The 26,825-nt window shown below is 55.5% G+C and overlaps 1 protein-coding gene across 2 annotated transcripts in view; it reads left to right on the top strand.

Annotated features, from left to right (window-relative positions):
* Positions 1–26,825, top strand: part of SH3PXD2A (SH3 and PX domains 2A) — a 235,545-nt gene that overhangs the window by 153,807 nt on the left and 54,913 nt on the right. The window contains exons 7-8 of one of the 2 annotated variants that reach the window (XM_045878755.3): positions 19,035–19,079; positions 25,404–25,535. In XM_045878755.3, the coding sequence (XP_045734711.1) occupies positions 19,035–19,079; positions 25,404–25,535 (177 nt within the window). The remainder of the gene's footprint in view (positions 1–19,034; positions 19,080–25,403; positions 25,536–26,825) is intronic. The other variant, XM_045878753.3, reaches the window with a different exon arrangement.

Here is a 26,825-nt window from a genome sequence, read left to right as displayed (position 1 = left end):
GGGTGTGTGTCTGGCGGCGGGGGGGAGGGGGGAGGGCGGCAGACTTAAGCGATCTGTGTTGACATGTGTGTTGCCCTTATTTATGGGGGTGGTGAGTTATGGGACCAGCAGCCAGCTGGGGGTTCTTGGCCCTCGGGGATGTGGGAGTATGTATAAACACGTGGCTCAAGTTACTGGTTCCCGAGGGGAGATCTCTGTTGACGTGCCTTGACCTGTGGATCAGCAGAGGTGTGTGTGCCCATGTATGAGGGATAGAATGTGAATTGGGATAGGTGTAATTGTATGTTGTGTGTGTTTCTGAGTATGGGTTGCTATGTTTTGTGTGTGCAAGTGCTTGCTTATATGTTTATAGGGACCAGGAAAGTTGTGCCCTGGTGTATGTACTGGGGGGCATGTGTGTATAGGTGGGGTTGTGTATGGACATGCTTGGGTCTTCATAGTTGTATGCCGTGAGGGTACGTTTACTCCTTAGGGCACACAGGTATTGAAGTGTGTGTGCCAGTGTGTTGGGATGTATCTTCTTAGAGCCTGTGTTCATGTGTGTTTGTGTCCCTGTTTGGGAGGTGTCTGGTGTGGGAGGAGACGTATGTGTGCACGTTCCTGGCAGCTGGGCAGGGGGTGTCTCAGGTCTGCCCACCCACTGGTGCAGAAGGGTATTTCCTGCGTGAACAGCATGGGGAGGCTGCATTAGGAACCTGAGGAATTGCGTACTGCATATGGGCCCCAGCTGTCGCTTGCAGTCAGAGCCCTGGGAGGGAGAACTGGGAAGGAGGGGCACACTTGGGAATGTGTCACATCACCCCCCCAACCCCACCCAAGAACTTGCTTGGGCCTCAGAGGTATAGTGTCCTGTGCCTGGGCTCAGATTCTGCTCTGTGTGACCTTGGGCAAGTTTCTAAACTCTGCCTCAGTTTCCTTATTTTCTACAAAGATGACAATAGTATCCACCTCACACGTAGCAGTTTAAGTAAGTTCATGTCGGGGCGCCTGGGTGGCTCAGTCGGGTAAGCGACTGCCTTCGGCTCAGGTCATGATCCTGGAGTCCCAGGATCGAGTCCCGCATCGGGCTCCCTGCTCAGCGGGGAGTCTGCTTCTCCCTCTGACCCTCCTCCCTCTCATGCTGTCTCTCATTCTCTCTCTCGCAAATAAATAAAATCTTAAAAAAAAAAAAAAAAAAGTAAGTTCATGTGGAATAGTCCCTAGGACGTAATAACTACTATACAAGTATAAGTTTGTCATCATCAGTATTTTCTGAAGCCCTGGGACCTTGGGTGAGTCCCTTCTCTACTCTGGGCCTCAGTTTCCCCTCTAAAAAGTCAACGGCTGGCCCAGATAACTTCTCAGGTCCCCCTACCCTGCATCTCTAAGGCTCAGGTTCTATGCTGCTTCCTAAATAAGGCAGGGCCCCACCTAGGCTGCTTCACCCAGGGCAAGCCTCCCCTGGTTTCTCTGCCTTCTACTCTCAGGCCAGGAAAAGGATGGAGAGAGAAATTTAATTTATGTTGGCTTATGATAATGGCCACTTAGTGTCATGGTTAAAAATGCAGCTCTGGAGCCAGACAGCAGTAATATCCAGTCTTGCTTTTCTCCTCTGAGACCTTGGGCAGATTTCTTACCCTCTCTGTGCCTGTTCGCTCTTCTGTACATTGGGGACGATATTCATACCCACCTTGTAGTGGTTAATTTTATGCGTCATTGAAGGGCCATGGTATTTAGATATTTGGTGAAGCATCATTCTGGGTGTTTCTGTCAAGGTAGTTTTTGGATGAGATGAACATCTAAATCACTGGAGTTTGAGTCAAGCAGATTACCCCTCATAATACGGGTTACCCTCATCCAATCAGTTGAAGACCTTAATAGAACAAATGCTGACCTCCCCTCAAAAGAAGGAATCCTGCTACCAGACTGCCTTTGGACTTGAACTGCAACTCCTCTCCGAGTCTCCAGCCTACCATCCTATCCTACCCCAGATTTGGGCTCACCAAGCCCTCATGATCACGTGTGCCAATTCCTTAAAATAAATCTCTTTCTCTCTATATATATACACATCCTGTTCTGTTTCTCTGGAGAACACTGACTAATACACACCTCATATGGTTATAATGAAGATTGTACAAACTAATATACGCAAGCATGCTTAGAACACTGCAGCCTAGAAAGCTCTCCCAAAGTGCTAGCTCCTATTATTTATTGAGGATCCCCTAGGGGCTGGCAGCTTCACATATGTTTTCTCATTTGCTGCCCAAGAGGCTCATTGCATGTGGGCGGTGGGATTCCCATTTTACTGATAAGACACTGAGGCTCAAGTGAGGAGTGGCCAAGTGAGGATCTGAGTCCATGTTCAGGGCTCCAGCCTGCTCTGTAATGAAGTTCGCGGAGCTTCCCAGAGTCACTCCAGGCAGCAGTGTGTGCACAGAGAACATGGATGCTGTTCCCTGGTCATCCCTTTCTACCTGTTAGTTCCCAAAGCCCCAGTTCCTCCTTCTCTGAGGGGTCTCTTATTGAGCGCAGATCCAAGACTTGAAGCCAGGCCTGGGGAAGGTGGAGTCCACAGCAAGAAAGTTCTCAGGCAGCTTACAGCCTCTTAGAAGAGGCAGGACCGGTGACCCTGAGACTGGCAGGCAGTGTAGCCTCAGTCTTCTCTCTGCTCCCTCCTTCCCTCCGCTGAACCTGCTCCTCCCCACATCTCCACCATCCATGCTATTGCTCCCGCCCAGCATCAAGAAGTGGCCCTTGACCCCTCCCTTTCTCTCCCCTGCCAACCCAACCTCCTCCGCCATCACACCGTGATGGAAGCTCCCTTCTCTTCAGGAAGACCTCAGCTTCCTTCTGGGTCTGTCTGCTCCCACCCTTGCCCCTCCACATTGTTCTCCACACCACAGCTAGAGTGAGCTCTTCAAAGCAAGTATCAAATCATGTGCTCTACTGCTTAAATTGCCCCATCCCACCCAGAATAAGCTCTTTAATCCGGCTTAAAGAGCCCTGTGTGCTTTAGCCCCTCGCCTGCTGTCCCGCCCCAGGCTCTACCCACCCCCAACATGCCTGCCCCTGCCCCCTCTGCTCTGTCATACCACTCAGCTTCCCTTCCTTAAACACAGCAAGCTCGTTCTCTTCACACAGCGCATGCTGTTCCCTCTGCCTGGAATGCCGTTCCCTGATCTTTCACACGGCTGCCCCTTCTTAACATTTCAGCTTAATTGTCACCTCAGAGAAGCCCCGATTCTCTGTGTTTAGCTGCCCCCTCCCATCACTGTATGCATCATGGACCACACTCTCTCTCGGGGTGTTCTTGTGTATGATCTGCGTCCCACCACCTTGAGAGGGAAGGCCTTGCTGCAGGGCCTGCACTAGGAGCGGGGTCCCCTCGTGCTGGCTGAGGGAGCAGCTGGGTCAAGGAGCTCACACGTGCGTGGATGAGACTGCAGGTCTGGACAGAGAGCTCCCTGCAGCCTCAAATCAGGGGAAATTATCTGGGAAGAGGAGCAATTTTGCTGGTTAGGGGCAGAGAACAGGCAACTTTGGTGATCAAGGGACAGTACTTGGGCAAAGGTGGGACAGCAGGACCGAGCATGGCTTGTTCGGAGACCAGAGACTTCAGCTGGCCTTATTGAGCACCAGCAGCTGTAGGTTGGGTACTGTGTCGGGTGTCATGGTTATAAGGATGGGTCTTTCTGTCCTCGAGAAGTTTGCAGTCTGTTAGGGTGATGAAGTGTATATATCTAAGAATGTCCTGTTAGAGGGAAGCAAAGAAGTGACATGGGTACCTGAAGAAGAATACTCCAGGCCAAAGGCATAAACAGTGCAAAGGCCCTGGGGTGGGAGCATGCTTGCTGGCCTGCTCGGGGCATGGCAGGGAGGTTTGTGGCTGGGGTGGAGAACAGTGGAGGGCAAGGTAGGGGTAGAAGGTGAGAGCAGAGAGGTAGCTCTGGGTGGGGGAAGCAGCACAGACCATGTAGGGCTCTGCACGTAGGGCTTTGCAGGCCATTTAAAGGATTTTGACTTTTCACTGTGAGTGAGATGAAGAGCCATTAAGGGATTCTGAGGAGAGTGGGGGCATGATGTGACTTAGATCTCCGAAGGATTCTTCTGACTGGTGGTGAGTGGAGATGGACCGGGAGAGGAGATAGGTGAGAGGTCGTGAGAATTCCAGCAGCAACAGAGGGTGAGCTGCGTGGCTGGATTTCGATGATTGTGTGAGCGGTTCCTGTGGGTGCTGGGGAGCGGCAGTCAGCCCCGCCTGCCAGTCATGTGGCCTTGGGCCGACCCCTCCAACTGAGCTCAGCTGCCTCACCGGTCTGTTGTATTGGTCAGGGTGCAACTAGAGAAACCGACCCAAGGGGAGCTACGCATCAAGAGGTTTCTCTCAAGGACTTGGCTTACATGATGGTCGGGGCTGGCTTTGCAAGTCCGAGGTCCAAGGCAGGCCAGGGCCATGGTCTACAGGTGAAATTTCCTCTTCCGTGAAGCCTCGGCTCTGCTCTCAAGAGCCCTTCAGCTAATTGACTCAGCACCCACCCCCCTGCCAAGTAGCTAGGATAATCTCACTCAAAATAAACTAATTACAGACTTTGTTACATCTGCAAAATACCTTCCGCAGCAACACCTAGAGTAGTGAGTGGTGGGGTAACCGGGAACTGTAGCCTAGCCAGGCTGACGCATAACAACTGGCCATCACGCCTGTAAAATGAAGTCATAAGAGCCCCATGCCAAGTGCAGAGGGTCCCAGGAGGTGATGCAGTGAGGGGGCTTTGGGTCCGGTGGTAGGGAGGTCCTGTTGCTAGAAGTGGTGCTTGGCTTCCTCGACGAGCTGAGAGGGGGCTGGAGCAGGCTCCCCAGAGCAGAGGGTGCTCTTCACACCTGAAAAAGACCCAATGCCCCCCTCTCACCTCTGGAAGCTGCGTTTCTCCCCAGCCCGGCTGTGGAGTTCCGAGTTTCGCCGCCAGGGGGGGCAGGCGGCCATGGATCCCGAGGTTTCGTCTTGGCCCCGATTGTTGCCAGGCAGAGGGCCTGATGCTCCATCCCATCCAGCAGTCCTGTGAGGAGCTGCAGCTCGTTTGAACGCAAATGAGGTTACTCAAGAGTGTTGCAAGTTTGTTCTTTTGGGCAAGTGTTGATGTTCCTCCTGAAATCCTGTTTACTTTATACTTCTCCTTGGAAAATTGGTGAGTTCGGTCCGACTTCCATTTTATTGATCATAAAATCTGCCTTACTGGACGGAGTTAATGAGATCAGTGTTACTCCGGTGGGCACAGAAGCATGTTGCGTGAACATAAGGGTTCAGGTTTTGGCGTCAGATGGACAGGGTTGGAACCCCAGCTCTGCCGTGTGTTTACTCTGTGACTGGCAGTTTCCCTAACCTCTGACCCCCTTATGCCTTTACCCCTCTTAAGGAAAATGGGGGTAAAAATAGTGTCTGTCTCATTAAATGTAAGGATCGAAGTAGCAGAGGTCCTGGCGCATAGCGAGGTCCCCATGATAGCCACTGCCCCTGTTACTGGTTTAAGTATTGATGGATTCTGGAAGGAGGGGAGAAGTTGGTCTTACCCTGAGTCCGTGAGTTAAAAGACCCACTTGAAGCATTTATTTTCATTTTCCAAGCCCGAGGCCTGGCCTCAAGAGAAGACAGAAGCTAGACCCGGCCACTGCAGAGTTGTTCGTAGAGTTAAGAACCCGGATTCTGGAGCCCGAGTGCTTAGTTTCATGCCCCAGCCCTGCCAGCTGTGTAGTCTTAGGCGAGTCCTTAACTTCCCTGTGCCTCAGTTTCCTTGTCTGTGAAATGGGAATGATGATTCATCAGGTTGTTTGAGGCTTGAATATGAGTTACTACCTATGAAGTGTTAACTCCAAGACTGTGCCTGGCACAGTAAACGCTCGCTGAGGGTTAAGCCATTTTTATTATGAATAGGAGACAGTATCATAGGTATCCAGCTCTCAAACAGGAGAGACCCCTGGCTTTGCTCTTTGCCCTCCTCCAAGAAGTGAGCCCTCTCAATCAGACAGGAGAAGGTGGAGTGTGCACCATCTCATAATCGCTAGTAAATCTTGCAACAACCTGGGCAGATGGTCTTGTCCCCATTTTATAGACCAGGAAAGGTAGGTTAAGGGACTTGCCCCAGGTCACCTGGCCAGGTAGACACAGGATTTGAATCTGGCCCTTCTGATCCACACCTCTTCCACTGAAGTCTGTTCCATCCTGAGCCAAGGCCCAAGGGTGACCAGGACTTGGGCTCTGAAGGCCTCTAGGAGGGAGGGTCCATAGACTGGGATGGAGCTGGCCCAAGAGAATACCACTGAGGCATCTAGAGGGACCTTATTGGTCGTCAGGTATTCTTAATTGGGGAAAAGGTTTCTTTACAGGATGTGACCACTATCCTCTTCATTTATCTTTTTATGAATTTGGTTTTTAATGAAGTGGATTTGCTTAAAGCCCGTAAGTACTGGCTACTCTAAAGTTTGTCTACCCTCCTCCTGTAGAGAACGCCAAGAGAGGGGCTCTGCCTGTCCAAGGTGGGAGTGGGCAGAACTGGTCCCCTGCAGGTCACACTGCCCCTAGGCCCTGGAACTAGGCAGAAGTGTGAGTAGGGCCATTATGATGCATGTGGAGAAAGTGGGGCTGTAAGGCTTCTGGGGCTGTCCTCCCCCAAGATGAAGGCCTCCTAGGGCAAGGAGCCCTATCCTGGCCCCAGGCCTGACCTGCTCCCCAGCCACAGGGGGAGGGGACAGAGCAGACAGAAGCAGCCTTCACTCCCCTCCAGAGGGCAGCTCTCCTAGAGTCTCTCATTTCTCTTAAGTGATTGCTGTCCCTGGCCCCATAGAACTCGAGCTTCAACTGAGAAAGCAGGATGGTGTCGGGGACTCATTAACAAATGCAAGACAGGCTAGGTTGCAGATCCACAGGCTGTGGGAGTCAACCAGAAGGGGACAGGGCTAGGAAGATGGGGGAGGCTGGGGATGAGCAGAGGGGTGGGCACTGTGGTGGGAGGGCTGGGCATGAGCGAGGACTCAGAGGCTGGAATCAGGGTGAGGAATTTGAGGTAAGGAGAGGTGTCCAGCCTGGCGGGAGTGGAGAGAGGGCTGGGAGATGAGTCTGGAAAGGAAGCTTTGGAGGCAAGATCAGCAAGACTTTTCAAAGCAATTTCCAAGGCTTTCTTGTCTGCCCAGGACACCCATCCTCAGTGAGAAAGGCCCAGGCTGCTTGGCGAACACGGCCAAGACATTCCTGGCACCCTCCAACAGCCCGTTCCAAAAGTGAACGTGTCTCGTGAAGGCATTGCCCTCTGGCACATCTCACCGGGGCTGGTGTTTTTAAACAATTCTCATTTTCGTGGCTCCAGGTCCTCAGCCTGATGTCACCCCTGGAGTTCAAAGCCAGCTAATTGGAAATGAAAGGAGGCGGATTGATCTGGCAGCTCCACGCGCAGCCCATGTGGCAGTGATGGGATGGAGAAAGTGAACGCGCTGCTCGTGTGTGTGTGTGTGTGTGTGTGTGTGCGCGTGCGCCACCCCTCCCCCAGCCAGAGGGAGCGCGGCCCCACTGCCCCACTGGCCTGGACCCGGAGCCCGGGGTGGAGGCACGCGGAGGGCTCCTGGCATCCCCCGGCGCACCCCAGCTAGCCCCGCTCCCTTGGCCCTGCTTGCCGAGCCTCTCTCTGCCCCGCGCTGCAGACTCGCAGCTTCCTCTGCTAGGAAAGTAGAAAGATGGTCCTAAATTGAACAGCAAGTGAAAGGCTGGAGGTGTGCTCAGGCTGCTTGCTGAAGTACAAGATCCCAGGCCCTGCCCAGACCCACCGCATCAGCCTCTCTGCGGGCGGGGCCCGGGAGCGTTGATGGGCTCTCCAGGGATTGTGAGATCAAGCCAGGCTCGGACCTGAGATGGGCCATCCGCGTGGGTTGATGGCGGTGTTCGGGGTAGAAGTGCCCGGGACTGATGGGGCTGGCCCTGAAGGTGCCCTCAGCTGTCTCCCAAGTGGGTAAGACAGCCACCAGGGGGAAGGGGGACCCGTTGGGGGACAGAGAGTGATGGTCCAGCAGTCCGGGCTTGGAGAACAGCCCAGGGGCCTGCCCAAGCACTGGCCTTCCTGCTGGCCTCATCAGGAGGCAGTGACGAGACTCCGTCTGCCTTTTCTTTCCACAAGGTTGTCTTCTTGGGGGTAGGAAACACCCACGTTGTGGTCCAGCAAAGAAAGGCTTCCACCGCAGCCCTCGGCCAGAAAATAATGTGTTCCTCTCTTCGGCTTTCTGGTTTATGGGCATGTGACAGAAGAGCAACATTTCCAGTAATGATGAAGCCAGCGGAAAAACAAAGATTTGGGGGAAATGTTCATTACTTATTGTTTTAGCACCTTTTTCTGATCTAGGGTTACTTTGTTTAGAAACAGAAATGTGGCGTGTGTGATTAGTTGGCTCATGGCCTTTTTATAATTGGTCAGTTCTGAAATGTGAAGGCAAAGAAAAATTTTCCAAAGTTTCAGTAAAAATTAGACATTTGCGGGGGGGCGGGGGGGAACGCCTTTTTCCTTGACTCCTCCTGCTTTGTTCCCTGGATCTTGTCGTTGCCACGCATGACCCAGGCAACTGGGACGAAGATGTATTTGTTAAGGTTAGAACTGGAGTCTTGTACCTCGGAAACTGGGCCATGTCAAGGTCCCTTCACGTCCCTGTGCTCAGAAGGAAGAGCCGTCATCTCTCGGCGATCCTTTCCCCTGACCCTGTTTCGGGGGTCTAACGGGTGCAGGGTTGGAGGAAACCCCACAGGGGTGTGGGGGCTGCCTCTCCCCTCATGTTGGATCCAGGTCAGGGTTGGGTGCATAAGTGTCCCCAGCAGGAGGGTGAGGTCCTTATAAAGCTGTGATGACAGACTGGGGACCAGAGGCCAAACTAAGACTGTCTTTGTACCTTGGCAGTGGCCCCCTGGGGAAACCGAGCAAACATGCAGATGTAACACCCTTCAGGCAGATCTTTCAGGATGGGACAAGTTCTTCTGGTCTGTCAGCTCTGTGCCCTGCACCATCCCTCCCTGGGGCCTCATGGTGCCAAGAGCTCTCCACCGCTTCTCACTTGCATTTGATTACAGGGTTGTGCAGAAGAGGGCCCTTTCCTCTGCTTCCCTGATGACCTCGGTTTCTCTCTCTGCTCTCAGCGCACAGCTTAGTGGACACTCAGGGCAGTTCTCCCCGGGGCAGGGGGATGCGGGGGTGGGGGCACCCTTCCAGGCTGAATTGATAGGAAGCTGGTTTCTGAAGGGATGCTGGTCCTGGACTCCCTGCTGGGAGGAGCTCATTCCTGCCAGACCCGTAGCTGACCTCCCTGGCTCTGCCCTGGCTGCCTTGTCGAGTTCTCTAGCGACCATCCGCGCACCTGCTTTGCCAGGCCCTGCCGTGGAAGGCGTAGGGTATCAAGACGGGTAGGATGAGGTCCCCGTCCTCAGGACTGTCAGTTGGCTGGAGGAGGAAGGAAAGTAAACAGCAGTTACGCTACAACGTCCAAGTGCTGTGGCGGAGGTGGGGCCGAGCGCGAGGGAGCCTGCCCGTGGGAGGCACACAGCCCTGCCTGGGGGTGCCGAGCAAGGCTTTCCACCCCGGTGCCTGGAGGTTTTTAAATGAGTCAGCCTGGAGAAGAGGGAGAGTGGCCGTACAGAGGACATCTGGCCGGTCTCAGCATTGGCGGGGCCACGTCTTCTAAACTAGGCTGAGGCTCGTCTTCCATATCCCTGCAGTACCTACTGGTGGCGCTATTTCAGAGATGCTGTCGCAGATGGCCACTCGATTGCTAATGTCGCTGAAGCTTAAAAAGCTCTAATTATAAAATGAATCCGTGTGCCTGGGCTGGAGAGAACTTGCTGGCCACCTCTGACCCTTTCCTTATCATTGGGAGGACTCCGGCTTCCAGCTGTCTCCAGGGGGACACACACCGTTGCCTGTGGAAAGAGCATACAATTCCAGGGCCATGCTCGCCCTAGCCAGGTGCCCGGGACCTCAAGGTGCTCATTAAAATCCGACTATCTCTGTTGGGGAAGGACTCTCCAGCCTGGGAGTCTCCCCAGTGGTTGATGATTGACCATGATTGATAGGACAGAGGAAAAAGCAGGCCTTTCATATTGCAGGTGAAGATGAGGGGGGCCCATTTTCCCCCACTTGTGTAATGAGCCAGGACAAAGCCCTCTGGGCACCAGTCTCCTTCCTGGCTTCTCCTGGGGAGAGAAGCCCAGCATTAGCCGGAGATCCTGAGCTCTGGTGCCAGAGGGTTAACTCTGTGCTCCCCAGAGAGCTCACACACTCCTGACCCTCTGCTGTCCTCCAGGCCCTCCCAGTTGCGCCTTCTGGGAACAGCTCGGTCACGTGTGAACCAGATGTGGGGATTTCCCAAGCAGTGATGTATGCACAGACACACACAGACACGCACGCACAGACACACACTCACACTGTTCTGTTTACGTGGCATCTGAGGCCTCAGGGGATTGGTCCAGACCCACGCAGAGCAAGAGAGGGATGGGGGTGAGGAGAGGCCCAGGGGTTGCCGGCACACACTATGAGGGGCTGCTCCCAGCCCTGCTGAGCCCTGCTCCCAGCAGACATGAGAGATAAGCCTGTTGTTCTTGCTCAGACTCCCATTTCCTGCAACATCCATCTTGCCATAGACCATATTGGTTATGGATAAATTTTCTAAATAATCTCTTTGAAGGGCTTTACAGCAGATGCTGGACCAGAGCCTTCCAGGGATGTTCTGCTGGGCCTGGGCCGGGGGGCTTTCCATGAGCCTGTCTGCCCAGCACAAGCGAGGCTCAGGGTCTTACCCTGGCCTGAGAAGGCCCGTATGTGGCTCAAGGGGCAAAACCTGGACTAGAGAATATGCAGGGCCCTGGGTGCCAAGAGGACCCCAGGGCAGTGGGGTAAGCTGGGCCTCAGTTTCCCCACAATGCCCTTGGGACTGAGTGTAATGAGTATGCACCCTTCCATCAGCCACTAAAAATTTATTGGGCTCCACCTACTATGTTCGGGGTGCTGTGACAGGGTTAAGAATGTGAAGGAACTTCAGATCTGATTGGAGAGACTCAACACATTTTGATTAAGCACCTACTGTGTGCCAGATACTTGCTAGGACTACAGCGCTAGCCAGACATTCTGGAGTCAGCTGGTACAGTTGGTGAACAATACGGAGATCCTGCTCAGGGCAAGATGAGGGAGGCTGGCAGAGCTTGGAAAATGGTGCAGCCTCAATCTCACTTCAGGAGTGAACTCTGCCCCTAGCCCCTGCCCTTTCAGCCCCACCCACGTTCCATTCCAATGGAGAGCAGTGTCCAGCCAGGATGTCAGCTGAAACATTGTGAGTCCTGCCCCAGAGGAGGGTCTCATTACAGATGTGAGGCCTTTGGGACCCCTCCCTGCTTCATCGCCCCCCACAGACCCTCACCTGAGGTGCAGCCTGCTGTGTCTGGCCTCAGCCTGCCCTCCAGTTGGGTCTGGGCAGCGTCGGGAAGTGAGGATGCACTTGAGGTGCCAGGCAAGTGGGTGAGGGCGCCTCCCTCCCAAACCCCCGTGACTCCTGATATAGACAGGAGCGCCTGGGTAAATATGCATGCCCCTGTGCCCCAAGCTTGGAGACAGATGGTGGAGAGTCAGTTTGTCATAGCCAAGGGCGCCCTGCTGTGCTCATGGTAGATGCTCATTAAATTATTGGCCGTTGATTCACTGATAATCAGATCGCAAGAGTCCAGTCTGGAGAAAACAAGACGTTGCACTTTTTGTAGCCCTGGGATGGGAATGTTGGTCCTGGGTCCATTGCTGTTGATCTCCATCACTCACTCACTCAATCATGGCTCTAGTGGAGACTGAGCCAGGGAGACAGACAGACCACAGGACTGGGGGGCTGGGGGGCCAGGGGGCCTGGGACGCAGCAGCTGCTCACCTCATCCCACTCCATTGGCCCCTGTTTCTGCTGCTGCCTCGTCCTCACAGAGCCTGGCTTTGGCTGGGGGAGCTGATGGGAGGGGGATATCCCAGTAGGTGGGAGAGGACCACCAAGGCAGACCACCCCAGGGAGTGGGGAGGTGGCTAGGATCCTGGAACTCGGAACAGTGTTAAGTTTGTCTCTTTTCTGCACACCACCGCCCCAGCATGGGGCGAGGTGAGAACCTAAGAACTGAGAGGGAGACCCAGCCCAAGGGGCTACGGTGGGGTCAGGCAGCAGCTGCTGGGAGTGGGGCTCGGAACCCCACTGGCCTCCCCGCCCAGCACCCCTCTGTCCTCTGCCCACCCACGGCTCCTCTGACTAACCACAGCACCTGTCTTTAACCAGGATGCTTTGGGTCTTTTCAGCAGCAGATCTGCCTGCCACCCTCTGGCAGGGCAGCCCCCTCTGGGCAGCTGCAGAGTTCCCGGAGGCATCCATGGCCCCTCTGCCCACACCCACTGGCGCTGCGGGCCCCGGGTGGTCTAGGTGGGCGCCCTCAGACTTAGTCCCTGAGGGGCTGTGGGAGGGCTCCAGGCACAGTCCCAGCCCCCACCCCACCCCATTCCCCACCTGAGCAGGGAAACTGACTGTTCTCTGACTGCACAGCTCAGTGGCCCGAGGGTCAGTAGCACATTCCTGCCCGGGGTTGGGCTGCCCCCACACAGACTCTGGATTCCCGGAAGGGCAGCTCCTGGGGAAGGAGGCAGACCCCTTCTTATTGAGAGCAAAATGGGTAGGAATATGGCTGCATGTACAAAGAGAAGCCCAACAGAAATAATGAGCCTCCCTTAGCCAATGGCGGGGGAGAATCCAGAGAATGAAGTCCCCTATTTTAGGCCCCTTTGTTCCCAATTCCCAGCCAGCCAGCCTGCCTGGGCTCAAGTCTGGCTCAAGTCTTACTGTTGTTCCTTGGGAAGAGCCTCACTTTTTGCATCTGTAAAATACAGATTGTTATAAGGATTAAATTAGTGTCTTAAACATTTTAAATTAAAATGTTTAGCACAGTGCCTAGCATGAGTGTTACAAAGTGGGAACTGGTATAAATTTTCTAGCCCCAGCCCTGCCACTCACTTGCTGTGTGATCTTGGGCAAATTTCTTGCCCTCTGTGGTCCTGAGTCCCCACATGCTCCTTCTAGCCTTTGGGATACCACCAAGAAGCCAGAGATGTTGGTTGGGATGGGACCTGGAGACAGACAATGGCTGGGTCTTCCCACTTATGATTTGCCTTCTGTCTTCAAGATGATATGCATCAGAAATCCAGCCCTACTAAATTTATTCTTGAGTACTTCTATTTATTTAGCTCAGAGCTCTGTGGCCCTGAAACCTCAGACCCTAGGCAGGACCAGCTACATAATTATGGGGCCTCTTGTTCATAAATGATTCAGGATTTCAAATGAGGGACAGAAGAGCATTAAACCAAGCGCAGGGCCCTTCTCAGTGTGGGGCCCTGTGGGGTAGCCTGGGTCACGTGCACCTGAAGTGAGCCCCGCTTTGGAGGCTGTGAGAGTAGGAGGCAGGGCCAGGGGTCTGAGCTGCCACCTTAATCCCTCACTGCTGCAGTCCAGGGGCGTGATTTTTTTTTCATGCCGTAAGTATTTCTGATGAGCTGGAGGCTGCCGCTCACCCTGGATCAGGTGCAGGAGTTGACCATGTGAGCGCGGGCACACACGCCTTACCATCGTACACACTCCCAAACTCGCACCCATGTGGCTTCGGATTGGAATTCATGTTTGAATTATTGCTTGTTTCCTTTCTTAGCCATCTTAATTTGTGCAATGCTTTTCCCGAACCTATTTCAGGCCCCCTCAAGTGAACACATCACGTAGGCCACACTACTTCTTCTTTGTAAAGGAACTATTCTTTGCGAAGGTCTGTTAGCCTGGGGGGGCTGCTGTAAAGACCTGAGCTCCTTCATGCCTGTGACCCGACAGTGCTTCCGACAGGGGGTATATTCTGCTCCTGGCCAAGTAAGCACCTCCTGCTATGGCCAAGTGGCTTAGTCCAAAAGGAAAAGAAATGTGGAGCCTATAGGAAATTCGAAGATTAGTTGTATAAACGGGGAGGAAAGACTAGGCTCCAGCAGATCTCAAGGCTACAGTGAAGGAAGAACAATGGAATTCCCAAGGAGGTGGAGGTCTTGGGAGCTCAAGGACACGGAGATCTGGAAGAATGCAAGGACGTGGAGAAGACGGGGGTGTTCATTCCACTCGGGGCCCCTGGCGGGGTCCCTGCTTCTCCTCCCCTCCCAGGGGCCCTGGGGCTTGGGCTGTGGAGGCTGGTGAGGTGAGTGACCCTGCCCTGGTCCCCTGAGCTCTTGCTTGGCTTTCGTTCTCCAAGGAGTTCATGCTGTTCTCCTGTCTCTCCCACCTGGGCTCACAGCCCACTCTGGATTTATTAGTTTGAATGGGTGGGACTTGCTTTACACCAGGGAAGGATTCCTGGAAACGTGGTTTGAGACTAGATTTGGGCAAATTGAACCCACTTCTCACTGCTGTGGAGTTACTCAAGGTTAAAAGAAACCATATTAGGACCCAGGCCCTTCGCTAACCTGGCTCCATCCAGGTGTGTTTTCATGTAGTACTTGGGTGTCTCCTGTTTGGGGGTTCCTTTCAGGCAGGGGCACCTGTGCGATTGTTATGTGATTTCTCATACTCACCTGGACCTGACAAGAAGCAGGTTCAGCATCTTAGAAGTATCCTCGGGTCACCGCATGTGGCCAGGAGCTGCAGGCACCTGGTCTTCTCAGGGCCTGGATTCTGGCTGATCTTGTGAGGGAGGGGAGTGCTGTGGGGGGGCCAGGAGTGCCGTGGGAGGGAGGGGAGTGCTGTGGGAGGGATGTGGGAGGGAGGAGAGGGCCGTGGGAGGGCCGGGAGGGCCGTGGGAGGGAGGGGAGTGCTGTGGGAGGGCCGGGAGGGCCGTGGGAGGGAGGGGAATGCTGTGGGAGGGCCGGGAGGGCCGTGGGAGGGCCCGGAGTGCCATGGGAGGGCCAAGGGAGGGGCCTCATCTCCACACCTCCTGCCCCCCCAACACTGCTGCAGTCACCAGCTTGTCCCCATCACCCACTCCCTCTCTCTGTCCTCGTTCCTCCCCGTCCAGAACCTTTCACAGGCATTAGGCCATTGCACTCTCAAAACAACCCTACAAAGAAGACGAGGTAAGTATTTTTATCCGCAATGTACCGAAGGAAAAGAGGCCCAGAGAAAGGGCTAAATGCCCCAGGATCAGGGAGCTGAGTGGCAGGGTAAACACAAGAAGCGAGATTTTAAAAGAATTCTTGCCTCAGTTCTCTGCCCTCTGTGCCTCTTGAATGAATTGCTTTTTTTTTTTTTTCACTTGAGTTTCCATATACTGAGTATGTGTTTAAGTGGTTTTCCCTGGAAAGGTGGTCTAGTTCTCTAGAAAGATTCCTTTCAGCTATGGAGCACTTGCATTATGGAGACTAGCAGGTTTCTGCTGGGAGAGCCTAGAACATCACACAAGGACCTCGGTTGTTGCTAGGCCCAAATGCTTGATTTTACAGATGTGAGCATTGAGGCTCAGAGAAGTTGAGCCACTTGCCCCAGGTCACAGAGCTGGTTTTCAGCAAAACCAGTTGTGCAGATTCCCCGTCTGGAGCCCCTGGCTTTCCACTGCCCCTGCCTCTGCTCTGTGGGGCCCTTGGTTCTGCCACCAGGGGAGGGCAGGAAGCCATTGGGTTGTGTCGGTCACAGCTGCTCACTTGGCTGTGCCTGTCCCTTGCTCCCTCACTCCGTCCCTCTGTCTCTGCTTTCCCAGCCCACAGCCAGCAGCCTTGTCTGCCTCCTGGCTGGAGGGCCAGGGTTTGTGAGCCAGGGTGTCTCCTCTGTTCATTGTAAGGAGGTGGGGCGGGGGGTGGTGGTGTCCTTCCCACCCTGGGTGAGGGCTTGCTCGGGTGGGCTGGAGACAAGACACTCCAAAGTGGGGAGAGATTTGGGGTGGGAGCAGCGGAACTGGATTAATTCTGCAGATCCAGGGGACTGGGAAATAAATCATGTTTTTAAAAAGACAGGCTCGTTTCTGGTCCACTTCCCATTTTCCTTTGGAGAGCGAAGGGAAGGCCTGCTTATGGGGGGTGCAGGGGGTGGGCATGAGCTTGGGTTGTTCCACACTTAGCAGTGGGGCTCAGTTTCCAGAGGCCGAGGGATTTTTTCCTGTCCTGCTCCACAACCCCCCGCCCCACCCCGCCTTCCCAAATTCCCAAACCCCAAGGGCCTTGAAGGGCATCAGGTCCTTCAAGATAATTCTTGAAAAAATCCTCCGAGCAGCATAGACCTTGTGAGCCTTTAGTCTAGGTGGGCCAAGGGTCCCCACCTCTCTCTCCTAGGATTTGGGGGGATCTCCCCATTGAGGAAGACAGCAGCTCCCCCTCACTGATAGCCCTCATCTTCGAGCATGGAAGATGATGGCAAGCCCCTGCTCATGAGCCAAGCCCAGCCCACCATGTAGTTTTGTAAGTAAAGTTTTATTGGCACACAGCCCCCTCACTCCTCCAGAGATTATGAGGGGCTACTTTTGTACCGTAACAGCAAAGGTAGTAGTCTTGACAGAGACCTCATGGCCCCCAAAGCCTAAAATAGCGACTCTGGCCCTTTACAGGAAAAGTTTGTTAACCCCTGTTCCAGCAGAACAAGTAAGTCTTCCTCGGTTCTCCAGGCCTGAGCCAAATAATTTCCCTTGGCTCACTGAAAGAGGTTAGCATTTTCCAAAAGTTTTCCTTATGAAGAACCCAAAAGAAACCAAAATGGACGATGTGCAAAGTAACCAAGCCAGCAGAGACGGATAGAGATGTGGACCCTCTTAGCTCCGTCTGCATAGGGCTGAGTGGGGCCAAGTGGTAGAGTTGGCGTGGGCCTGGCACTGGGCCTGCCCAGGGTGCTTAGGATGGCCTTGCTGGCTGACAGCCCACTTGGCCACCTTTGGGGTACAGCAGCGGGGAGTTTTTGCCCCAGCTTCAAGCCTCAGAGGGCCTGGGTGTGTCCACCTTGTCTCAGCCCTACCAGGGCATGAATGCTGGGCCAGCATAGCTCCTGCTGCCCAGGGAGGCTTCGGGCTGCAAGTCCTGGTGAGAGGCTCCAGCCATAGGATGATTGTTTCTGGGTGCAGTCTCCAGGGTCTCTCTACCCCCAGTCCCACCAGTGACCTGGTGTTTGGGGGTTGTCTACAGGAAGGCATCTGTGTTTTCTTGGCACATCTGGTATCAAACACTGTCTGGTTCTCAACCTTGCCACCCCAGGAGGATGATTTTCCTGGTAGCCCCAGGGTTGGTTTGAACCAAGCTCACGGGAGATGTTGCCGGTGGTGGCTGTCATTGAGCACTGACTGTATACCAGGCACTATGCAGAGCACTTACTGCATATTACCTCATTAATCCTCGTAGATACCTAGAAAGGAAGTATATCGTCTCATCTCCATTTTTACAAGCGAGAGAACAGGTTCAGGAGGTTAAGGAGGTCCCTCACAGGGGAGAATCCACACAGTCAGACTCCAGAGGCCTTGCTAAACCCCTCTACCAGACCCCCTCTCCGCTGGCTACAGTGAGAGCTGGAAGGGCTGGGCTTCCCAGTTCTGCATGGGGAGCCAGCCTGCAACTGGCAGGTGACTTGCTGAGCAAGGGAGAATCAGGTGCTTTAAATGATGGGTGGCATCCACTGATCGCCCGAAGTCTGTGGCCCCACACGAGATGGGCATGGTACTAGCTGTGTGACCTTAGGCGAGTTACTTAACCTCTCTGGTTCATTTTCCTCATCTACGAAGTGGAAGGAGTACCTTATCACTTCAGGTTTATTCTGAAAAGCAAATGAATTACCGCATGTATGTGTTCAGCACGGTGCTTGGTGCACAGTAAATGCTACGTAAACTTTTGCTGCCGTTACGGTTATCTTCACTATCTGCCATTGGGTCAGGCAGCTTTCCTGGCCAGCGCTGGGTGCCTCTCAGACTTGCATCTCAACGTTTCCTTCTTCTTGTCCCCACTGCAGCCAACACTGTGCTCCTTTGGAGGCAATGAGAAATTCAGTAGAGAAAGCACCCGCCAGGGCTGATTCCAGACCTGGTTCTATTTCTGACTCTGCTACTCTGTGCTTGTGGGAACTTGGGCCGGTTTCCCTTCCTGTGAAATGGGGTGAAAAATGCAGATCCACCTCAAGGGATTGTCATAGGCAATAAATGAGTCTCGGTGTACTGTCAGTGCTTATTACATGTTGATCCTCTGATATTCTAGAATTGTTCACCCCACTGATTAAGCTGAGAGCTTTCTGCCTCATCACATTACTATTATCACATCTCACCATCGTATGTTCTTTTAGGTTCTTTGACTTCGCTCCTCCCTCTTGGCAGGAAGACAACTTCTAACCTCATTTCACAGATGAGGAAACTGAGGCCCAGATCAGACATGACTGTCAGAGCCTGGGACAGAGCCCTCATCTCTGATGGTCACTAAAGGTCCCCGTCCCTCTGGGTTGGAGTCGGGGTGTTTTAGAGAGTCCAAAGTGAGGCTTCCTTCCAGTCTACCCCGACCTGTCTTCCTCATTGGGTAAGGGCTGGACAAGACATCAGAGCCCAGTGGTGAGGTGCCCCATGACTGGAGACTGGCCTTGGGCTCTCCAGCCCTGATGTTTGAGGTTCCAGGTGCATGCTGCTGAGCCTGCTGTCCTGGTGAGGATCCTTAGAGCCACCAGGCCCTGTGGGGCCAGCCACCCACCCACATGGCCAGAGAGAAAGGTCCAGGCTGCTTCCTCCAGGCAGTGATAACCCATGGGCCCCGTTCCAGGCAGGGATTGTGTAGGCTTCTCTGTGCTCCAGAGGATTCCTGCGTTTCGGCAGACACCTCATTATCCCCATCCCAGCCGGCTGTGTCCCAGCGCCTCTGTAATCACTCGGGCCCACGCCCAGCAGCCAGCCCAGGGCCAGGAAATCACTCCCCTCCCCTCCCCCGCCTTCCGCCGCCAGCCCAAAGCGACGCCTGCAGCCACTTGCCTGGTGGACCTCCTGCCTGCCTAACGGTTCTCTCTCCTCCTCCGACTCTCCTCTCTCTCTTGCTGCTGCTTGCTCTCGGGGGACTCGGAAGTGTGGCTCTCCAGCTGGGCTGAGTCTCCCAAGAAGGACGTGACAGGTACTGCCCTGAGTGCATGTGTGTGAGCATGTGTGTCCCGGGCATGCACGTGTGGGAGCTTCTTGCCTGGGATGGATCGCAGTCCTTCATCGGCATGCCGGCCGGCCTCTGGGTCCCCCCTTGCCCTTCCCTTAGCTGTACTCACTGCCCTCCTTCCAATCCTCTCTAGGCCTCAGAGCCAACCTCGGAGCCTGCAATGGGTGATGAGCACATAGCCCGGTGTGTAAACAAATACACTCTGGACCCAGAGCGTGCGGGTTCGTCCCCGGCTCTGCTGTGCCCTGGCTGTGTGAACTTAACCTCCCTGAGCAGTGCACTGCCACCTCCCGGGGAGCCCGGCATGCAGAAAGCACTCAGGTGATGGCGAGGCGGCCGTCATCTTGTACGCTCGCTCAGCTGGCCATCCCTGTGAGGTGGGCCGGCCAAAGATGGTCACTCTCACTTCAGGCAGTTAACTTGAGGCAGAGAGCCGAAGTCCCAGACCCCCCCCCCCCCCCCAGCCTGGTTTCCAGTGGTCCTCACCGGGGAGCTGCAGCATGGCGGGGAATCCTGTGACTGATGTCGCGGCCTCCATGCCCCAGAGCTCGGAGCCGCCTCTGCCTCAGCGGCCTTGCCAGGCTTTGGGCTGCCTGGCCCAGGGTGGGCCTCAGGGACTCAGGCCTGTGCCTTGTGTCTAGGCAGAGCTGGGCCAGGGGTCAGGGGCTTTCCTTTAGCCTCTGGTCTTGCTGAGGCTGTCTAGGGCTCTCAGCTGCTACAGAGAGATGGTAGCATGCAGAGGGGTGGGATTTCCAGAAGGGGCTTCTAGGAGCCCCTCCATTTCTGAGAGTGCTAACACACATACACACACACACACACCATCCCACCCCCCCACCCCCCCACCCCCCCACCACCCATTGTGCCCAAACCTGAGAGCAGAGATTCAGGTTGGGGAGTTGGGGGACAAGGCAGAAGGGTCAGAGGTCAGAGGGCCTGGGCTAGCCTCTCCCCACCACAGCTGTGGGCAGGGAACTGGAGGTGGATGTCCTGGGAGGAGGCCAGAGGAGAAAGGCAGCAGGCAGGAGGATCCCCTTGCCTGTCCCAAGCTCCTTGCAGTCATCCTTCTGGGGTTGTCTGTGACGAGGGCCTGGGTCTGACTAATCACTGGGCTCCTATCCCTTTTTCCCCTCTCCACGAGCCAGTGAGCCAGAGCCCACTTGGCCTACAACAATACATTTTATTCACAAAACGTATAGCCTGGCCGCCCAGGGGCCTATAGAAAAGCCGGCAGGCCAAGTCCAGCCCAGGAGGAACCAGTTGTGAGGGGCTTGGAGGGACCTTTGGTGGGATGCCAAGGTTTGGGGGGTCAGTGAGAACGTGGGGAGCCTGGGGCGGGGGCCACTGCAGGGCTTGGCTTCTCAGGATGAGCCCAGCTGTTTGGAGTGAGAGGCTGAGGGGAAGCAGTGTGGGCCGGGGAAAACTAGCCAGAGGAGGAGTTCAGGGCTGGAGTCTTGGGCAAGCCTCCAGCTCTCTCTGGGCCTTGGTTTCCCCACCTGGAATGTCAGAGAGGGCATGAGGCAGGAAACTCAGAGGTAAGGGGCTGATGTGGGGGATCCTCGTAGATAAGAGTCCTGGGGCTGCTTAGCCTGGCATCCTCCCCAGAGTGGGCCCAGGGGGCTCTGATCTGGCTCTCCAGCTGGCAAGGATCCACTGCCTGCCAAGAGGTGCGGTTTGAGAGAGGCATGTTTCAGGGACGCAGCCGCCCTTTTCCTGGCGCCTGTGGCCCTTGCCTTGAGCTGCCTGCTTGTTCTGAGGCTGCAGGGGAACCTGAACCCCTCCTGCTCCTCCCCACATCTCCCATTTCCTGTTTGCTTTATAAACAGTGTCTACAGTTTACATAGGGCATTAACCCTATCACCTAGTTCCATGCACAGAACAACCCACTGAGGGTAGGTACTGGTACTGTACCTGTTTACAGATGAGGAAACTGAAGCTCAGAGAGGTTAAGTGTCCTCCCCAGGGTCACAGAGCTAGTAAGGGCAAAGTAGGACTGGACCTCAGACCCTCAGACTTGAATCTTCTGCTTTTGCATCTTGAGTCACAGGCAGCTGAGGCCAGTGCCCTGTCCTATGGCACCAGGCCTGGGGCAAGTACTCTCATCAGGGAGACTCTTGTCTAAAGCACATGGCTGACTAGGGCTCAGTACCGTACAAACAAATCCAGCAGAGGCCAAGAGTGAGCACCATGGCTAGAGTAAAATCAGGCAGCTCCTGGAGGGTCAGAGATGGTTGGGTAGAACTGGGGTTGGTGGAAGAAGCGAAGGCATTCCAGGCAGGGGAAGCAGCTAAGGCAAAGGCTTGGAGGTAAGACCCCACATAGAACAGTGTGGTGGGCACATGGTGCCCTCAATACATATGTTGACTCATGAATGTGGCCTGGAACAGGAGGGTTATATGTCAGGGAACTTGGGGAACTCAGATTGTCAGAAAGACTGAGCTTGAATTTGGCCTTTATTCTGTAGGCAACAGGGACCCATTGAAGGTATTGGAGCAGGGGACTAACTTGGCAAAAGCCTCATTTCAAAGTTTAAGTTGGCAGGCAGAATCAGGCAGGAGCCAGGGGTCCATCCAGGTGGTAGTTGGAGGAATGCAGGTGTGGGGAAGGGCTCCAGGGACCTGCCAGAGCCCTAGCAGATCCAGCCAGGGGCTCTGGGTAATAAAGGGCCCATCCCTGGACAAGACTGTTACAAAGTCCCCTTCCAACCTGGGAGGGGCTCTCCTCTCTAGAAGGGGTACACCCCTTCTCCGTACCTCTGTCAAACCTGTCCCGTCTAAAGACTAGAGGCTTCATCCACTGCCCCTGCCCCTCCTCCTCCTTTGGGCTGACTCCTCCAGCCCCCAGTTTTCCAGGCCTTGGCTGGGAGGGGATCCAGAGCAGCCTCTGTGGGATGACATCACCTACCGGCGGCCCGCCTGCCGAGTGGTTTCTCATTTGGATACCTGCTCGCCTCGCACACCTGCCGCCTGCCCAGGCCGCCCTGGGCAGGCAACATCCTGAGAGGCAGGTGCCAGAGAGAGGGAGCTGGGAGCCTGCATGTGCTGGGGGAGGGGAGTGCAGCCGGGAGGGCAGAGTGTCTGTGTGTCCATCTGTCCATCCCACAGCCTCCAAGAGGTGCCACTGCCTGTCTGCTGTGCTCTGGAATCCCTGGAGAATGTTCTCTTTTCCACCTGCGTCCCAAAATGTCAGTCTTCAGAAAGCTTAGGCCAGTTTTCCAAGGGGCTCGGGGGTCAGGGCAGTGGGGGCGGCATTTTTCCCCTCTTTGAAATTTTGCCTCAGATTCCCTTGGCTTGGATTAAAGTAAGCTGAAGTCTCTCCACTCCCCAGCACCCCAGCTTGTCCTCTCTAGCAGCTTTTGGCCACAAACTCATCGTTCTTTGCTCTTCTGTGCCTCTGTTTCCCCATCTCGCCTTTCCCCCTTCCACAGTTGTCCAGTTTTCCCGAATGTCAGAGGCAAGGCCCTGCCTGGTTTAGCGCTAGTGACTTCTGAAACAAACACTAAATCACTCCATTCATCTGTTTGCCTATTTGTTCGTTTCATTCATTCATCTTGCAAACACTTACTGAATGCCTACTACCTAATAGGCCCTGTGGTCTGCTCAGCAGATGTAGCAACGGTCAACAAGGAACCCACACTCCAGTCTTTATTAAATGCCAACTGTGTGCTGGTTAAAGATAGGGTGAGGCAGGGTCCCTCTGGGAACCAGGGATCAATGGCTCTCTGCAGGCGGCATATAGTAGAGAAGTTCAGAACACGAGCGACCCCCTGTTGGTGCATGTGGGTTCAAGTCCCAGCTATGTGACCTTAGGAAAATTGCTTACCCTCATGAGCCTCAGTCTGCCTATGTATAAAATGGGTCTATAACAGAACCTACCACAAAGGCTTGTTGTGAGGATCCAGTGAGACAATAAAATGACTCAGGTGCTTGGCATCGTGTTGACTGAGTGAGCTCCTGAGGGTCTGCTGTTAATTGTCAGTATAATCAGGGCTCTTGGGATTTGGAAGCTCTCTGACCCGCTGGGAGCTCCTCTTTTCTGTTTGTAGCCTGAGTTTTCCTTTCCCACAAACTGAAAGGAAGCCCCTGTATCTCACAGGGCAGGGGCTGGGCCTTTGTGTTAGGCTCACTGAAGAGGTGCTCTTGGCCACCGAGGCACTGCCGTCCCCCCAGGGGCACAGCGGGAGGTAGTCTCTGTCAGCACCATGCCCAGTGCTGCCTCTGTCCGGCTGGCAGGGGCAGGCGCAAAAGCTGGCCCCATCTGAGTGCAGAGTGGGCTGGCCCTGCTGCCCAGCTGTTGGTCGCATTTCTGCCTGAAATCCGATCCGGGCTTTGGTGGGGCTGCCTGGGGCTGTGCGTGTGCGGATCCATGTGGCAGGGCTCTGCAGGGACAGGGTCCCTTCTGGGGCTCCAGAGGGCTGAGCTGGGGCTGCAGAGCCCACCCCTGATGGGAGAAAACCGTCAGGAGCAGTAGGTTTCTTTCCTTCTGTTGCTCCCTGCCCTGGGTTGGATGGGGCCTTCCTCATGGAAAGACCCAGAGGTCTAAGCGGTGCCTCCCTCCCCTGGCTGCACCTGGGAACCACGGGGGAGGAGGGAGTGTCCAAAAAATACCGACCAATTAAATCTGGACCTCTGGGGGTGGGACCCAGGCTTCGGTATTCTTTCAAAGCCCCCCCAGGCAATTCTGTGGAGCCAAGTTGAAGATCATTGTGCTGGAAGAATGGGTGTCTGGAAATAGAAATCCAAGAGGCAGTTCTTTAATAGAAAGAGAGATGGGCTTGACCCTAGAACACTGAGTGAGTTTGGTTCTCTTCATAGCAGCTGTGTGAGCTGAGGCAAGCCTCTTGCCCTCTCTGGGCCTCTGAGTTGTCTTTTGTGAAATGGGAAGGTAGAAAGGTTGTGGTGAGGATAAAATGGGACAGGGTACGTGCCTGACACAGGCCATGTGCCGAGTTAGACTCAGGCGTGTAAGGAATGTGGCTGTAGGCTAAAGCACCAAGGGAGCCGTAGGGAACCTAGGGACCCTCTCAGCCATTTCTATAGCCATGCAGGTGGTGGGTCCCCTAGCCTTCCAGGAGATTGACAGATGTATAGGGTGGTAGACACATAGTTAAAGTGTGGTAGGAATTCCCTTTGGGCTGCGGGTGGTCTGAGAAGGCTTCCTGTAGGAGGTGACCGATAGGTCTCTGGTTTGTGGTTCCTTTCAGCTCCTAGCAGGGCATGCCCTGTCTTAGGTGTTTTGTCCCCACCTCTGGGAGCCTACAGCCCATCTGCCCTCCTTCTGCAGAGCCCCACCTTTTGACCACTCAACTGCCAGAGGGTGGCTGGAGGCTTCCCAGAGCCTGACCACAAAGCCCAGCCCTAAAAGGTAGAGGGAGACTGAATCAGTCTCCATGTGGCCAGAGGGCAGCCACCGAGCCAGAGTGAAGCCGGCCTAGGGCTGGTCTGTCTGCACCAGGCCCCTGGGCTCAGTGGCAGCGCCTCGGTGAGCCGAACTTGAGGAAAAGTTGGCGGGGGGCGGGCTGGGCTCTCCTGGTTGCTGGCGCTGGGACTTTCTTCTTGGGTTTCAAGTAAACAGTCTCGGCCCTCCTCCCCCTCCCCTGCCTCCACCCCTAGCTCCTCATTCGATGGGTCTCATGTGTTTCTATTTAAGGGTTGCGAGTAAACCCCAGTGATTGGCGGCCTCAAACCCTCTTGACTTCTCGCCTGGGCCCGGGCTGTGGAGACTTCTCTGCTGCTCGCTCCCTCTCCCTCCCGAGGGGAGGACCGCTGCTTCTCTTTCCTCTGGGTTCACAGAGGCTGGGGGGAGAGGCACGAGCCCTCCTCCTTGTCTTGCCTTGCCTTTCGCTCTCTCTCTCTCTCCTCCGTTCGGCCTCAGCCCTCATGGGCGGCCCTCCTGTCGCGCCCCTGCCAGCCGAGGGGTCTGGGGAGACCACGTCCGCACCAGGCCTCTCCTCCCGCTCGCTCGTGCTGGTGCCGGGCTGTGACTGACTCATCGCAGCGGCAGGCTCTTCCTCTCGGGTCCTGGGCCTCCGCTCGGCCCCGGCTGTCCCGCCTCCCCTCTCCAGCCCGGCTCCCCATGTCCCCCGGTCCCCGCGGCGCAGCGGGCCGGTGTGGGGCCTTGCTATATGGCCTGTCCCTGGGGCCCGGCGAGCTGCGAGCCCCGGCTGCGGGCGGCCCCTCGGAGTGGCAGCGGCGCTGGCGACCGAGCAGCCTCCCCCGATGGACAGGGGGCGCCCCGGCCGCGGGGCCATGGCCGGCCGCTGGCTCACCGCGTGCTTTCTGCCCTCGCCAGGTGCCGACACCAACGCCGAGCCCATGATCCTGGAACAGTACGTGGTGGTGTCCAACTATAAGAAGCAGGAGAACTCGGAGCTGAGCCTCCAGGCCGGGGAGGTGGTGGATGTCATCGAGAAGAACGAGAGCGGTGAGTGCCCAGATGGCCGGCCGGGCTCCTGGGACGGACAGACGGCCGGACGTCTGGCTGGTTTTGTTCCCTACCTCCTCCCCCACCTCTGCAGCTGTACGTTATTTCCATCTGGTGGGGGAGAGGGCTGAGGAGGCCGAAGTTTCCCCTGTTGGTTTGGGCTGCAGGCCAGCACTTTGCCTGGTGGTGGAAGAATGTCTCCCCAGCCCCGGGGAAATGAACCGGCTTGTGTGCATGAGAGGCCAGGGTGGCAGAAGCCGGTACAACGGCCCAGCCCCTGTTCGGGGTCCCCGTGCCCACTGAGGCCACAGGGAAGGTGGCTCCTGGCTCAGGGGGCACCTTAGGGCAGCTTCCCCTGTTGGCGCCATCTTCCAAGCCAGGGTCTGGGCAGGGGCAAGAGAAGCCGACTAGCTGGTGGGGAAGGCCGGCCATGATGTCACTGTGGGGGGCCAGGGTTCTTGCCCACCCCCTGCAACGGGTTGTCTCAGGAAAGGCTAGGCCTGTGGGATTTGGCTAGTGTCTGGGTGGTGAGCTGACTGCCCCCTGCAGAGCTGAAGGCCGCCAGGACCTGGGAAGAGGGCCCAGACAGGGGGAGAAGGGCCAGGGAGGGCCCTATGGCAGCCGCCCTGTCATTGGGAGCTGAGGCTTTGTCTCGTCTGGGGCCCTGCCCATGGCTCTCCAAGGGCTGCTGGTTCCACGGTCCTCACCGGGACCACAGGTGCAGCAGGCATCTCTGTACGTGGAGGGAGGAGCGCCTGAATCAGTCAGTCTGAGGTGCAGGGCCAAGACCTCCATCAGCAGTTTGCCTGTATCCCGCTGGGGCTTGAATTGGTTGCTGGGGTGTTTTGTTTTGGTTCCAGTTAGCTGCAAGGGAGGGTCCCTTGCACGGGATCCTCTTTGGGCAGTATTTGGACACTCCCAGAGGGGAGGGGCCTGGTTTTCTTTTCCTGTCCTGCTCAGTTCCCTTCCCTTCCAATATTTTGAGCCCTGAAAGGGGGACAGACCAAAGGATGACTGTACCCATTCTATAGATAGAGTAACCGAGGCACAGACAGACTGAGGGGAAATGAGTCCTCTGAGGGCAAAAGCAGAACAAGGACATTCCTGGGCCCCTGAGTCCTATGCCTGTGGGCAGCAAGTAGTTGTAGAGATGCTGAGGAAATCCCAGCAGACCTCCTGGGGGAGGTGAGCTCAGGCTCCTGCTGCAGGAGGCTCAGGAACTGTGCTCCCTGAGAACAGAGCTGTGATGCCAACATAGGTCTGACTCCTGGCCCTCCTGGGTCTGGGGTC

This window comes from Mirounga angustirostris, unplaced genomic scaffold, assembly GCF_029215605.1.
Source record: "Mirounga angustirostris isolate CCGP_5_RB_7025 unplaced genomic scaffold, mMirAng1.0.hap1 SCAF_6, whole genome shotgun sequence".
Taxonomy (NCBI): domain Eukaryota; kingdom Metazoa; phylum Chordata; class Mammalia; order Carnivora; family Phocidae; genus Mirounga; species Mirounga angustirostris.
The sequence above is the reverse complement of the archived record's forward strand: the minus strand, read 5'-3'. Positions and strand labels throughout refer to the sequence as shown.